Source organism: Alligator sinensis, unplaced genomic scaffold, assembly GCF_000455745.1.
Source record: "Alligator sinensis unplaced genomic scaffold, ASM45574v1 scaffold366_1, whole genome shotgun sequence".
NCBI classification, from domain to species: domain Eukaryota; kingdom Metazoa; phylum Chordata; order Crocodylia; family Alligatoridae; genus Alligator; species Alligator sinensis.
Window position 1 is genome coordinate 4047767 of NW_005841851.1, and position 15410 is coordinate 4063176.

The 15410-nt window shown below is 46.1% G+C and overlaps 3 protein-coding genes across 3 annotated transcripts in view; all 3 read right to left on the reverse strand.

Moving 5' to 3' along the window:
• The window catches only part of PANK4 (pantothenate kinase 4), a 34904-nt gene extending 34698 nt beyond the window's left edge, over positions 1-206 (reverse strand). Inside the window, exon 1 of the mRNA XM_014523305.2 lies at positions 48-206. Coding sequence (XP_014378791.1) covers positions 48-177 — 130 coding nt within the window. The 5' untranslated portion in view covers positions 178-206. The remainder of the gene's footprint in view (positions 1-47) is intronic.
• A 3928-nt stretch (positions 207-4134) lies between these two features.
• On the reverse strand, positions 4135-4843 carry HES5 (hes family bHLH transcription factor 5). Its single transcript, XM_006016247.1, has 3 exons — positions 4790-4843; positions 4500-4665; positions 4135-4385 (listed from the first exon to the last, which is right to left on the reverse strand). Exons 1-3 carry the CDS (start codon positions 4841-4843, stop codon positions 4135-4137), a joined length of 471 nt encoding a protein of 156 aa, XP_006016309.1.
• Positions 4844-14121: 9278 nt separating this feature from the next.
• Positions 14122-15117, reverse strand: LOC102371097 (transcription factor HES-5-like). Its single transcript, XM_025211850.1, has 3 exons — positions 15052-15117; positions 14612-14792; positions 14122-14384 (listed from the first exon to the last, which is right to left on the reverse strand). The coding sequence occupies exons 1-3, from the start codon at positions 15115-15117 to the stop codon at positions 14122-14124; spliced, it is 510 nt and encodes a 169-aa protein (XP_025067635.1).
• Between the last annotated feature and the right edge of the window lie 293 nt (positions 15118-15410).

Genomic DNA, 15410 nt, shown 5'->3' on the forward strand with positions numbered 1-15410 from the left:
CCCCCCCAGGGGCCCCGCCGCCCGCCTCCCGTGGGCCCGGCCCTCACCGATGTCTATGGCGAAGCACTTGGCGTTCTCCAGGTTGCGGAAGATCTCGTCGGGCGGCAACGTGATGCTCTTGTCCTGGCTGCAGTGCCCGCTGCTGCCGCCGCCGCCGCGCCCGCCCCGCGCCGCCATTTTGAACGCGCCCGGCTCCTGCCCTGCCTCATCGGTATGCAAATACATGCGCATATATTTACATGTTAATACCGGGGCTGCATACATTATGCTAAGGAGCTGCGCTGCAAGGCCCCGGCCCTAGGGGGCGCCCGTGGCGCGGGGCGGGCGGGGCCCTGCTGCTGCTGCTGCCGCCTTGGCGGGAAAAACCCACCCCGTGGCCACAGCCAGCCCATCCCTTTGCACTGCCCCTCGCTCCTGTCCTCGGCTGGTGGCGCCGCACTGCTGCTGGCCTGCACACACGCCATCGCCCTGTGCCCAGCGCCCTCCTTCGGCGCCTCGGGAAGGGCAGGAGAAGGAGGAGGAACGCGGAAGCCGTCGCGCCTGGCATGGGCTGCACGTCCCTGAGGCCGTGCGCGGGGAGGCCACGGAGGCACCTGGGCCCGAGGGGGTTGCTCCTGCCCAGGCTTCTGGTGGCGGGGCGCGTGCCCCTGTGGGCACACGTTTGTGCTGCACCGTGCACGCCTTCGCGTGGCTGCCCTGGGGCGCCCCCGCAGGCAGTGTGAGCCCACGTGCCCGCTTAGGGGGTCGGCGTGGAGCATCTCACGTAGGGTGGCCATTCGTCCGGTTTTATAGAGGACAGTCCGGTTTTCTGATCCTGTGTCCTCTGTTGATATGAAACTGGACGCCTTTATGTTCTCTATTTTTCACCACCTGGCACCCCCCGCAGCTGTCTGTGGAGCTCCCTGCTCGCCGCCCTCACGCCACTGACACGGCCGCCTGCGGGAGCTCGCCGTGCCCCCCAGCCTCGGGAGGTACGCGGCGTTCACGGTGGTAGGGGATAGTTGCATGAAATGAAATTATCCTCTATTCTTGAGGTGCCTCGATGGCCACCCTCATCTCGCGTGCCCTTGGTCCACGCCGTAGCTGGCGTCGGCTGCCTCCCCGCGCACCGCTGCCCGCAGGAGCCTGGCTGTTGCGTGCACTCGCGGTGCTTCGGTTGGGCCACAGGGTGGCAGGGCTGCTCGTGTCTAATCTGCGCTCAGTCTCACCTCAAAGCAGGATGTGACTCAAAACCAGAGCCTTGATTCAAAGTGAGATACAGAGGTTACTCAGAGCCACACCGCCGCTCTCCCTGCCTTAACCCAGTAAGAGGACAGTCAGGAGGAGGAAAAGCCCTAGGGCTCAATGTGAGGTAGGAAGCTTGGTGGATGCCCCAGCAAAATTGAGGGATAGGCAGGATGCAGCAACGCATGAAGAAATGCTTTGCAGGAGACAGCAGTGCCCTCGGGCAGCTTGGGCAAGTCCTGACAGCTGGCTCTTTGTTCTGTGGCTCTGGGGCAGATTCATTTCCTCATTGCAAGTGCCGGTTTCTTAAGTTTTTTCTTTGTGTATATGATCCTTTAATCCTGTGAGGAACAGGGAGGCTGGTAAGGAATGGAGGAAGATACAGATTTAATTGCAATGAAGGAGATTTAAGAGATGGAAGCAAATTTAGAGTGCTTTTGTGACCGAAGCAATAAATGTTAATAGTATAACAGATCCCTACCTATAGTGCTTCACATCGTTAGATCTTCAAGCACCTCAAGCAGGAGGTTGGTATCATTCCCATTTTACAGATGGGGACACTGAGACACAGAAAGGTGAAGTAATAGATAAGGTCATCCAGTAGGCCAGTGTCAGGTCTGGCAATAACACCCGAGTCTCTTGTGGGCCAGCGCGATACTTTTTAACGCGCTGCCTCCTGACGTAGATTTTCATTTTTTTGTCCCCAAATCTCCCTTCTCTGCGCCCTAATACTTCTGTCATTGGCCTCGGTGACCAAAGTGCTGTTGATTTCAGTGGCATGGAAATCATTTTGTCTGTGCATTTTGGCTTTTCCCCACCAGGATAAAGTGAACAATTACACACATTTTCCCTTTTGTATTGGAAGAAAATGTGAGTATCTGAAGTTTTTTACAACGACAGCCATTGGCTCACACCTGTATAATAAATGACAGCAAGGGAACATAGCACAAATTCCTTTAGTAACACTTCTTTTCACTTGGGAGGTGGTTTTACCTAATTCAGAATGCCTCTAAAACAATGGTCCTGCTTTTGACAGGTCTCACAGGTAAATTGGTACTATCCCACTTTCTTAATCCGGGTGTGGAACTGAGACTCGCTGCTTTGACACTCCTGGTCTCTATAACCTTTGCCAGATAACTTGGGTCTATATTTTCAAATGGGCATTGCTTTTGGAGAGCTCCAGACCTAGTATCGGTAAAGTGAGGATAGTAAGACAGGAGGGTTAGAAGGTACCCGTGTAATTATTTGTTAAAGAGATGTATCTGGTGTGTGACTAGTTGCAAAAGGGTCAGTGGTAAACATTTGGGGCTGTGAATCTGTTAAAAGACCAGGAGAGCAATGAGAAAACGGTTGCAACAGAGTTCCTGCCCCATGTCTGTGTACAGTCTCAGTACCAGGGCCACCAGCCTTGTGTCCAATATATTTGCCTTGTTAAACCCAAAAGGTGGATGTCAGCCAGCACATTCAACAACCCCACTCTCACCCTCAACCCTCCTTCCTCCCTTCCCTTCCCTTCCATACCCCCCTGCCCTTTACTGATGAAAACCTCTAATTGCAACAAGTGAATTTACAGAGAAGGTTGAGTAGTAGATTCCCTGAGGCTGATCCTGGCACATCTCATTCCCTTTGCCTACTCCTTTCTGCTTTCCACAGCCAAGGAAGCCTGATTGAGGTTCTTTCTGAATCTTTGTCAGTGCCACAATCTGCTTTAACCCCTAGGACTTGCTTAAATTTCTATGCAAACCTGGGCTGCTCCGCAGCTGAACTCTGATTCTTCTGTATCTATTATGCCTCCAGATACGTCTGTAGTGCAGTGAGTAGCTTGAGTGTGTCACAGTGTTCCTGTTTATATTGAGCTGTGAGTGCAGTGTGGACACCTCTTTGGCACAGCAGTTCTTTAAATCACAGGATCCTGCAAATCATTTTACAAGAGAGGCCCCAGCTGGTAATTTCACAAAGAAAAGAACAACTCACCGGATACAGATTCAGTAACCAGATTTTATTGTCACTCAGAGCCAAATTTTTGTGACTTTTGAAATGCAAAGTAATGCAAAACAGATTACAGAGTCAGTGCAGCTTAAACGTACATATCACTCCAAGGATGGTAGCAAATCAGCAGTCTGCCCCAAGCACGAGGGTACCGAAAACACAAATAGAATTTGTACAGTCACCTTTTCATGAAAGGCTTTGCTAAGCATTTCCTGTAAATTCGACAACACATGCCGTAACTTTCCTTTCCTATAAGGAGACAAGTGATCTATTGCCTTTACAAAAGGCATTGCACATACTAAACCTAGCAAATTGTGCTCTGCTCCGAGAGCCATACATCCTGAAGAATTTCCTCTACAGAACTGGGGTTGCTTTTCATAGTACGCTTAGCGCACCCTACAAATATTGTAGAACTTGTTACGGCAACCAGGTGAGAGCCACATTTTCAAAGGTGTCCCCCAATGCAGCTACCCAGCTTGGGATTTTCAGCTGTGACTGGAGTCAAGCAGGGGTATCCCAGGAGTCTTGAAATGGGTGGCTGAGATGGAGGTGCTCCAGCTGAGCAGACACCTTTGAAAATGTGAGCCTATACTTCTTAGAAGTTACTTCATTTTAACCCAGCATGCGCATGCACCACCTCAGCGTGGTCACACACCAGGAAACGTTCCTCTCTGAACAACTCTTTTCAGTCGTCCTCCCATGAGGACTACAGGGTACATTCTTTTAGAATAACTCTCCAAGTAGTGGGAGCTTTTAGGTCCTTCTGGGAGAAGGGAAACTGATGTCCAAGCATCATCGTGCTCTGTAAAAGGAAAGTGCTCTTCCCTACTCATTAGAGGAGTGCACATACTTGCACAGCAAGTTGCAGGCTCCTCTGGAATACAAGCACATATCCAGAAATAAAACAGAAGTCCTTCTCATCTACCAGGGCCTCCAAAGGCTGCTGGAGGGCTTCAGCACTGCCTGTTTTGCAGGAGCTTGGTTGGAGAAACAGGAGGCTGCAGAAGAATTTGAGTCTTTGGCAGCCACTTGAGATCTCTGGAAGTGGCGCAGCAGTTTTGTCTGAGTTTCCATGTTGGCTGAATGGAGAGACAGGAACTGAAGAGCCTCTTTGAGGCACCAGGAATACCCTTCACTGTAATCCTGCTGCAGATGCTGAGATGAGGGGAAAGCTGGAATAAGAGGAAAGACAGAGTTTTAGACAGGTCTGGCCTAATCTTCAGCCTAGGCATAAGTAAAACTAGCAGACAGGAGCAGTTTGAAAACAGAGAGGGAGATGCACTCACTTTGGCTGTATTTCAGGTAGCTGACAGTCATCTCCAGGATGTCGGCTTTCTCCAGCTTGGAGTTGGGCTGGTGTCTCTGGAACTCCTTCTCCAGCAGGACTTTCAGCTGCTCGATGCTGCTGTTAATGCGATCCCGGCGCAGCTTCTCCACCATTGGTTTTCTCAGCTGTAACACGAGAAGGCAGAGAGAGAATTAGCTACCACCTTTCCTTTCTCATCTGCTCCAGCTAGGAGGCTTTGCTTTGAGCAGCCACTCTCAGACACATGGGTCACATGCGGCACATACTTACTCTGTTTTTCTCTTTGGGTGTTAGGATTTCCAGTGCAAGAATGTTAGGGGCCATTATCCCAGGAGTACAGGTGCTGACTTCACCTCGGATCTTGCTGTTCAGCAAGTGATACAGGGAGCTGGAAAGTGCCTCTATTTATACCCCAAAGCTGCATACAGATGCCTGGGGCCTAAGCTCCTTTGAGTTTCCCACACTCACTAGCCAATCCATGCATTTAGCAGAACAATAGATAGAGCATCTATTACAGCATGGTAAATTGACTGTGAATTGCCTGGGGATAATACCCTGCTCCCAGCGGAGCAGGTGGACTGGGGAGTGTGTTACACAATAGGAGCTAGGCTAGGAGGGCTGGGGAGGAACGTGGGAAAGCGTTCGCCATCATTATAATCAAACTTGCGCCTGATGTTGGGACCATCAACATCTCAATATGCTGCCTTTTCCCAGGCTGCGGTGACATTAAGCACAGAAGACAGCTCCCAGGAAGAGAGAACAGCCCCTCCCCTTGTCCTTGTCCAGAGGAGAAGCCAAAAGGGAAAAAGTTTCAAATTAGAGGGACTAAACCTTTTCATTGACATTAAACCGTGCTTGGATGAATACAGTGCTGGTCAATTTTCAGGCAACTAGTGATCAAAATCAGAAGGGAGAACACATGGGGGGGGGGGTATGTATATTTTTTTAGGAAATTACCATGTGAATATCTTTTCCTTCCTCAGTCTTACATGCATTTTGTTTTTTTCTGTGACTTTTTACAAGCCTTAAGTAAATTTTTATCTTTTGCTTTTGTCTGGGCTTCCCCAGCAAATTAATATCATAATAATCATGCTTTTTCCTAGCATCTTCCATTTATTGTCTTGGAGATCTTTGCAAACGAGCCTGAATCAAGCCTGCCGTTGCTTTAGTGTCCATCAGCTAGCTGTGCAATATGAAAGCAGGCAGTATTACTTGCCTTTACAAATGGCAAAACAAGGGCACACAGTAATTCAGCCCCCAACCCACTTTGTGCCTCAGTTATCCTGTCTCCAAAATCGTAAGCCTGCAGCACTTCCTGGCTCCTGGCCCAAGCTCACTTGCTCTCTCTTACAGCGCCATGTTTTGTCAGCATGTTTGCTGTTGTATGCCCTCTGAATTAGGTGTACTTGGCATAGTCAGATAGACCCCATGGAAGTGGGAGAGCAGGACCAGGACAGGCAGGCTCCTGGCCATTGAAAGCAGTGCTAGTTTGTTTTTTTTTTCTGGACTCTTGGCAGAAATCCTGGTTCCTATTCCAGACCTGTTGCATTACTGGTAACTTGGTTTGAATCAGTTCTCGTCTGGTTACTTCTTTCTCCTCTACTATGGCCCTGTACTCATGAGTGCTTTGAATGGCATGCTTATAAAACACATGGACCCGGATACACATGGCCTTAATCTGTATCAGCAGGAGCAACATTCACTGTTTAAAACCTTGTCTACCCATCTAACACACACAGCTGCATACCATGGGCTTCACTTAGGGTGCCTTGCAACTATTAAATCGTAAAATCCTAAAGAATAATGAAAATATTGCATCTGGAAATAAGCCCTAGCCACAGGGCTCAGGACAGAAGGGGCAAGTTGCAGAAAGGACTGAGCAGTGGGGACCCTGAAAACACTTTTCGGGGGAAAAATGCTTAGGGGCCATTTAAGAGAGATAGGAAGTTCTGGCACGTAACAAAATTGCACTCTCAAAGGGCCACCACACCACAGGCATAGTCAGGATGCGGGGATCCAACACATAAGTTTGCAAGGTCTCATGTTGACTGGGGCCCTGATTCTGCTTTGAGGTTGGGCTGCCGTGCTTGCTCAGAGCTCTGTTGGCTTCAGTGAACTGCTGTGTCCTCTTGTGTGCTATGCAGTCAGTCCAGGACGGAGCCTGAGAGGGACCCAGAGCAGAGACTAGAACGCAGACCTTCTGACTCCTATTCCAGACCTGTTGGATCGCCGGTTAACTTGTTTCACAGCAGTGCTCATTTGGTTACTTTAGTTAAGCTGAAAAACACATAAGGACCGGATTTTCTGTGCAACTTGGTTTCCCCATTAGTATGAAGAAGTTTACGAAAACCTCACCTGATGCCTTTGTCAGCCTTTCATCTAATGTGAGCCTCAGGTTAGTGACTCCCCTTCTCTGTGCCTCAGTTTCCCCATTTGTAACACAAGTACTTGAGGCTGCATATAAGTAAATAAAACTCTGCCCTGGATTGTTGTGAGGATAAACGTGCTGAAGTTTGTTTTACTAGCCATGACATTTGGTCATCCAAACCCATTCATACTGCTCACTTCTGTAATAGTTAACTCCGTGACTTCCTGTGACAGTGAATTCCATAAGTCAGCTTCCCCCTTCCCACCTTTGATATTTTAATGACTTTATTATTATTGATTGTCAAAGCACATCACAAACTTGGGTCCCCTAGAAAGTTCAGACCCTAAGTCTCTTTATCAGTTTTGTGTTGCTATTGTTATCACTGGCCAACACACGGGTGTATGCCTTGATCTTTGTCATCGCTCACGGCAAGATATAACTCGCCAGGGTGTCTACAGAGTCCCCAGGCTGCTTGTCAGATGCACTGGGATGGTAGGTTGTGCCACGCACTGGATGAGAGGGCTGTTCTGTTTGCAGCAGAAGGGCACCATGAGGTGGGAGGTTTCCTTTGGGCAGGAACGCTTTGATCCAATTTCCAGTTCTAGAAATATGAAACGAGTGGTTTTAAATAATGCCATCCTACCCCCAGCACAATGCTGCCGAGTCCAAAGGATTGAACCACCACCCATTGATTAAAGCATTATGCCTTTCTCCCAGTGCTGGCCAGATGGTGCAGCAGGCATTAGCTTTCCACTCAGGACCTGCGGAGGCACACTTCTTTTGTCAACAGTTTAACACTGTGAATGGGGCGCTGTGTGGGAAATGCTCAAGATCCCGGACTCACACCATCTGATGTGAATGGTGAACCAGGCAAGCCGCCTTGCGTTGCCAGCACAAAACAACAGCCCTCGGGGGTTACAAACTCCAGCTTCTCTCCCTCCCTCTAACCAGTTTGAAAGACGCCAGAGTTATAGCGCCACCCCCGCCTCCTCCTGAACACATCCTATTGATGAATCAAAGAAAAGCATCATTCCTTTCCCATTTGCTTTGATTGTGTTCTTCAGGGCTGAACACTTTATGATGAGTGGATATGATAACAGGGAGGGATTTGATAGCAGTCTTTAAATACAAAAAAGGGTGGTGATAAAGAGAAGGGTGATCTGCTGTTTTGTGTGCCTGCAGGGGACAGGACAAGAAGTAATGGGCTTAAATTGCAGCAAGGGAAATCTAGGCTGGATATTAATTAAGATGAACTTTCTATCAAGGTGGTTAAGCACTGAATGCATTCTCTGGAGAGGCTGGGGAGTTTCCATTTACTGAATGTTTTCAAGTGCAGATTAGATACTGTAAATATTTTATTGAGATAGTTTAGACAGGGGTGATTCTGCCTGGAGCAGGGTGTTGGACTAGATGACTTTCTGCCAGTCCTATTTTTCTATGACTCTGCAATCTCTTTGAATTGCTATTCATGATAATCTCAGATTGATAAAACCTCTTATTTTAAGGGTGCTATATGGGAAAATTCTGTATGGAAGTAAGTAGGCACTTTGTACAGGTACACACAGGGTAACTGTATTTCTATCGTTGTGGGGGAAATTGAAGCAACAGGGTGATTAGAAGAGGATATGGCTGTAGCTGCTGTGGTATGCTATACTATGCTATACTATACTGTACTAACTTGAGCATCAGCAAAATCTCTTTCTGCATCAGCATGTGTTTGTGTGTATATATATATATATATATATTATATATATAGTATGATTACTAGGTGTAATTCCAGTACAGTCAAGGTAGTTGCCTTAGGGCTGAATTGCTTTTTCTGTATTACTCACATTTAGTTTATGCCATGTGATATCTGTTTTCTTGTAATATTTAATTTTGACACATTGTAGGATCCAATATCCATAAAAAACACAGACATATTGGGGCATCTATGATACTTGCCCTCATGTTAGAAAACAATGTGTACTGTCAGGAGTTCCTGTTTATATTGGCTAAAAGGTTAGGCACTTTTTAATTATTTTCTTTTCTAATTAAGAGGAAAGCTTCAGTGTATTGAGCAGCCTATAAAGTATGCATGTGCTCCAAGATCAGCCATTATCACCACCATGTATCAGAGGGAGGAGTTTATATCTCTTGACTCAGTACCACTGCAGACCCAAAAGATGGTAGGGAAGGTTGTTCTGTGGTTGTTATAAGGTAGCATTTTTGTTTCCTCTTGTGAATGGAGTGATGGGTTGTTAGAAATAAATCACAAAACCTAGTACCATGGTGGAAATGCATTAGGCAATTCTAGTGTTTGTAAATTAGCTAAATGCTGTAGCTTGATCATTCCCTTCTTCGGGATCAGATCTCATTGCTGTGAAATATGGGTCCAATCCTGAAAGATACACCAGTGCTTGGCTGTTTAGCCATTTGCTCCAGTAAGTTCAGCTCTCTTACAGCTTTGCTCTATTGGAAAGTATTTGAGAGTCTCCTGTTGAATATAGTTCACCTTCAAAACTGTGATCAGAGTCTCACAGGAGCAGAGAGGGGCTGGTCTGTCTAGTTATGCTCACTTTGTCATATTGATCATTAAAAGTGGCAGAGGTCTCAACTCCTCACATCATTTGTGAACATACTGCACATACAGAGTCTGAATTCCAAGTAGAAGCAGCTTTCACTGAGGCAAGGTACATGGCAGTCGTTTGGTTGTCTTTGAGAGCAGTCGGTTATTATGGAAAACTGGATGGCCTAAAGAATCGGTAGTGGACCATGTCTCTGTCCACCTTGCTGTCACTGGATGGTGGATCTAGCCCAGTGATTGAATGAGTAGGGCCAGTAAAACAAGGACTTCTTATTCCAGAAGCAGTTGTTGTGCTTAATACTATTTGGCAGCCCTCTCAGCCAGCTGAGGTATGGATGAGCTTTAGAGATGAACCAGGCCTAACAGCTCAATTGTGGGGCAGCCTGAAGGAGGCAGACTGGCAAATGCATACCAGCATTACCCCTGGCAGCAGGATACCGTCTCTGTGATTAAAAATAATGCTCAGTCTCCAGGGCTGTGCACCCAGCGTCAAGTTCACATCATTCACTAAGTAATTGCTATCCTTTCTACACACCGTCTTCCCTTTCAAGCTACATCTTGCTTTCAGGATGCCCCAACTTATAAAATGTGTCATTATCATACGTGCATTTCTTAAGGAACAGTTACGATTCCTTTCTTTCTTTCCTTCTTTCTTTCTTTCTTTTTTTTTTTGTACCTGACTTGGATGGCTTAAAATTGAGCTGACAGTCCATCCGCAAGCCACCTATTTAGTGTCAAAGAGCATAACGTTCCCAAGTTTTAAAAGGGCTTGGATAATACTGATCGATCAACGTGCTCCTTAGGAAAATAGCTCTCCAGATGGTCTATCGGGACAGGAATTGCTGGTAATCACAATGCAGAATCAAAGAGCGTCACTAATGTGGGCTGTTGTGAGGCACGCTTCCTTTGTGATCCCCTTGAATGTCATAAATAGAGGAAGAAAGTGTGGGAAACTCTGAGAAACTCAGGCCCACACTCTGAGGTTAATAGGTCTTTGTCAGGAAAGTATCCCTGGGCTGTGGGATCAGCATAATAAACATCACCCTCCCAAGGGTAGGAGAGCTCTGCAAAAGGGGAGCATCAGCCTGAGGTGGGATGATCTGAAGTGCCTGCGTGTATTTACTTATTATCACAACTAATAATTAATAAAGAGTTAGCATGACCTGGGCTTTTCTAGGATCAAAGCAGGCACTCAGAATGAGATCTCAGTATTGGCAATAGCAACCTGGCTAAGCTCGCTTGCAGATGCTTCTTGTTGAGACTGAACCAAAGCCTGTGGTTAGAAATCATCAGAGCTCCACCGACACCAGCCAAAGTCCTGGCTCACTCAAATAAATTGGAGTCTTTCCACTGCTTTGGGTTGGGCTTTTACCTGAAGGCTGTGAGCCTGGTGCTTTCCATATTGTCCCCAGCTTTGTACAGCACTGGGCCTGGTTCTTATTTACGTCAAGGCCCTACCGGAAAGGGGATGGGTATATTTTTTTTGTTCTTTCTCACTGTAAAGCTTCTTTAGTGGCACAGGGTATAACAAGGTCTTAGTAGAAATGAAAATTGGACTCTATGCCTTTTCTGACTTTTCTAGGGGATAGGGGTCTGGCAGAAAGAGGTTCTGGCCTTACAGGCTTGGTTCCGATTTCACACCACTCTTCCATGGGGGTAAACTCTTCTCCAGGTTTCTGATTTCCCCCCAGTGCAAGTGAGGCCAAACGTGCACCCAGCAGCTCTATGAAGTCTTGTTCTTTTCAGAGTTTTCTCTTGATTGTATTTCTGTCTGACTTCAGCAGTTTAAAATCGAGTTGGGAATCTGTTTGGTGCATTTTTTAGCAAGATTCTACAGCACACGTTACTGAAACTAGTTGCATATAAACTGTAGGAGATATTAACTTAAAGTAAAAATATACATATACTACCAAAGAGAAATTCAGGTGTTACTAATCTTAGTTGAGGCAGAGTACAGTATGAATGGAAAATAGCTCAGGGTAGTACCAAACTGCATTCCTACTCAGTCTGATTGAGCCAGAAGGACTGTGTTTCTGATACTCATTTCCAGTGGTTTGGTTGGTTGGTTTGTTTTTTTGTTTTTTGGGGGAGTGGGGGGTAATATTCAACTGTCAAATATATGAAAATGCAGTTGAATGAGATCAGCTGATATTCAGGGGCTCACACTAATTGTTACCTATATGATTTCCAGGGATTTACAAATATTTATATAAATCTTAGAGTGTGTTTTGTTTCTATCTAAGTGCCCTTTTTGCTGTTTCCCCTTCTTGAGTAAAGGCAATTTTTATCTCCCAAAATGTGCCATATGACTAATCAAACATTGCTAACAGTGAATAGTTAAAGTGAACAGTTTCCAAGATCTATATCAATAATAAGAATGCCTAGCTCTATTTATATGGTACTTTGCCTCTCTCGATTTAGAGTGGGTACCTCTAATTTTCTTATCGTCCTGGTCCATGGAAATTCAGCTTTTCAAATGAACTGCTATCCTGGAATCCCAGGGGGAGATGGTCTCGTGCCATGGGTGGGTCATACAGTCAAGAGGGAACCCTCCTGTGCCCTAAACATAAGACAGGGCTTGGTGGGAATTTTTTTTGAAAAAAAAATTAAAATAACGTTTCTAAGGCTTGTGTGTATGTTCATTTGGGATGTTAGAGAGTAAAAGATCAGCATCCTCTGCTGCGGTATTGTGTAAGCAGGATGGCTCTGGGGCTACCCAGATGCTATCCTGCTAGCTCCCAGGCAGTGAAATCAAACAGGCTTCATTCACTCTTAAGAAGGCTCCACCTGGTACCCACTGTCAGGAACAGGAATGACTGAGTAGGACATGCAATCCATGTCCACATGTAGGAGTCGCAGGCAGCCCACTGCCTCAGTGTTGCAGTTATTACCCTGGTCATGAGTCAGGGCTCTCAAGCCGTGGAAGGATATGCCTGCTTTGCTTTCTATATTAGTATCAGAAGGGGAAGGAAGGGTTAAAGAGGGCACTTAAAATATATTTGATAGTGGTGATATTTCTACTAATAGAGCTGGGGTTAAGCACTTTAAAGCTTGCTGCTGTGTGGGAACACATCCATGACACGGCTGAGCCCAAGCTAGAGAGAGACTAGCTGGTGCAAAATAGTGCCAGCAATAAAAATACTATCTAACAGTTGCATGGAACTTAGATCTTGGAGTGCTTTCCAAATGCTGGGACACTGCTGTGATATAGGTTTTACAGCATAAGAAACTGAAGCAGAGATGAGTGACATGACTTGCCTAAGGTCTCTCAGCAAATCAGTAGCAGAGCGAGGAATCATGACCAAAAAGGTCTCTTGGTTCCTGGGCCCAGGACTTCCAGCTTTGAATTTTTGACTTGCAGTTTGGCTTCTTCAGAGGAGAGTGTTACATTTTAAAAAAGGAAATTGCAAATAAATTAATTTGGAAGAGAAAAAACTGTGTGAGATCCTGCCTAGTCTCTGACCAGATATAGCAGATATGTACATTTCTCTTTAAAAGAGAAAGGAAAAGCCTCATGTTACCTGTGAGGGCCTGAGTTTAGCAAGTAGGTTCTTTTCCATCTGAAGACTACATATGTATTTTCATGCATGTCTGACCCCCTTCCCTGTCCGTCTGCATTTCTTCTTCACTTTCAGGCCTTGAAATTTTACTGTAATTTTTGTTAGCTTTTGTATATCTTTCCAAATGGACAATCCCATCCCTTTTCCAACCAGAGTCAATGGGGCTGCTTGAACAAGTAAAAACTGTGCACCACAGTGACGATCCCCGGGTGTTTTAAACAGTCGCCCGACTTATGCAAGCATGCCAACAAAACATTTTAATAATTTAATAATTTCAGGCAAAAAGGGTCAAGGAATAAAATCATTTTATTGACATGTACAGTAAAGGAACCAAAGTCACTTTTGACATCCCATAGAAAGAAAACACAGCAACTTTATAAAAGCTTCTAATCTCTTTAAAATATTCAGTGTGGAACTGTACAGTACTTATTTCCCTTCCCCTACCCCACCCTCATAACTTAAGATACAAATCAGGTACTTCCTTTACAAAAGGCATCAATTATCTCTCAGGTGAGATTCATATGCACTGGGCATGAAGAAAATTTTCTCTACATTAATTTGTTATCATAATAACTTTCCATAAGAGATTATACTAGAATAGTACAGGAACTTCAGAAGCAACAGCATTTCTGAATCACATCTTTCACTCAAAAGGTAAAGACTCAAAATTCTTTATGATACAAAATACAGCCTCAAAAATACCCCTTCTAGAAGAAGGTTGCTGCCCAATACAGGGCCCGAGCAGCTCCTAAATACCCACAGAAAACAGTGAGAAGATTCCCATTTACTTCCCTGGGCATTGCATTGAGGGCTTTATCAAGCAAAACTCTGATGGAAGTCAATGGGAGTTTTGCCCTGTAAAGCATCAAAGAACTTGTTCCTTTTTTAGCTTGGAGCCACTCATAAAAACAGCAGTTTCACTGCAAGATACAAACACCATCCTTCACTATGAAGGAAAACTACTTTAGAGACCCTCATTCCTATTGACAGAAAAAAATACCCTCCCTCCCTCTTGGAAATCAGAGTTTCCTACTTGAAAGAGGAACCATTAAAGATCCCTCTAGTTTTGTAGCAAACAAAAAAAAAGAAGGCATGTCCATAAGTCAGTCTACCAGGGCCTCCAGATGGAAGGAGCAACAGCAGTCTTCTGGGTAGGGTGCTTCCTGGGGATCGGGCAGGGCGACGGGGGTGGGCTCTGCACAGGGGGGGAGCAGGGATTGTCTGGGATCATTTGAGCTTTGCAGAAATGCTTGATCAGCTGGGCTTGAGCTTCCTTCCTAGGCTCATAGTAGGACAGGAAATGCAGTGCTTCTTTGAGGCAGCGCAGGTATCCGGTGTTAAAATCTTGCTCTGGGCTTTTCTGACTGAAAGCTGAAAAAGACATGGGAGGAAAATGACAGGTCAGCAGCGTGTCCAATGTGGGGCAGAGGGGACAGTACGTGGGAAGGGGTTGACTCAGGGGGCCTAATCCTGCATGTCCTTGCTCACCTGGATTCATTGTCTTAGGGAGCGAGGACTGGTGTGAGCAAAGCTTTAAGGGGGCAGTTGCTGTGGGAGCAGCCCCATGGAGGGTGCGATAAAGCACGCTGTGTACCTACCTCGTGCCTGCAGCTGGCTCTGCTGCTTCAGGTAGCTGACCGCTACTTCCAGGATGTCGGCTTTCTCCAGCTTGGAGTTGGGCTGAAGTCTCTGGAACTCCTTCTCCAGCAGGACTTTCAGCTGCTCGATGCTGCTGTTAATGCGATCCCGGCGCATTTTCTCCACCACCGGCTTCCTGAGCTGCAATTGGGGAGGAGCAGTTCATTATGGATATGCTCACATTGGATTTATTTATATCATCTACCCTGATTCCTCCTGGAGCACGTATCTGTCTGTCTGTCCCCTGTATTGCGTCTGTCTATCCTTAGATCTTGTTATATAATTTTGGCTATGTAAATGCACATGGTTGACACTGGAGTTTCAGATGTCTAATCAGTGCCATAGAATACAGCCCAACACATACTTTCTAGCCCTGTCCACTTAAAGTTGTTCCACTTACTTTATTCTTCTCTTTCGGCAGGAGTTTTTCCTCTATGTGGACCAAGAAACTGTTGGTGGGAGCCATTCTGATCCCTGTGAGTTATGGGCACTGATCTCTGGGTCAGGGGCTTCTGTACTGAGCACAAGCCTATGACTCTGGAAGCTACTGACTGCCTCTATTTATACCCCAGAGCAGCCAAGCAGATATGTGAGTCTCAGGGTTGTTGGTGTTTCCCACACTTGCTCAGCCAATCCGGGCACACGGTCGAACAATAGAGGAGGCATCTATTAGTGTATGGTACATTGACTGTAAATGCCCTGGAGAGAATAACCTTCTGCCCAAACCAACTGGTGGAGTGTGCAGCGTGGCACTGCAGG

Coding starts and splice junctions, on each gene's coding strand:
- LOC102371097 (XM_025211850.1), bottom strand. CDS start 15,117: ATGGCTCCCACCAACAGTTTCTTGGTCCACATAGAGGAAAAACTCCTG. Junction 14,793..15,051: donor TGCCGAAAGAGAAGAATAAA/GTAAGTGGAACA, acceptor CCCCAATTGCAG/CTCAGGAAGCCGGTGGTGGA. Junction 14,385..14,611: donor GAGCCAGCTGCAGGCACGAG/GTAGGTACACAG, acceptor TGTCTTTTTCAG/CTTTCAGTCAGAAAAGCCCA.
- HES5 (XM_006016247.1), bottom strand. CDS start 4,843: ATGGCCCCTAACATTCTTGCACTGGAAATCCTAACACCCAAAGAGAAA. Junction 4,666..4,789: donor CACCCAAAGAGAAAAACAGA/GTAAGTATGTGC, acceptor CTCGTGTTACAG/CTGAGAAAACCAATGGTGGA. Junction 4,386..4,499: donor CTACCTGAAATACAGCCAAA/GTGAGTGCATCT, acceptor CTCTTATTCCAG/CTTTCCCCTCATCTCAGCAT.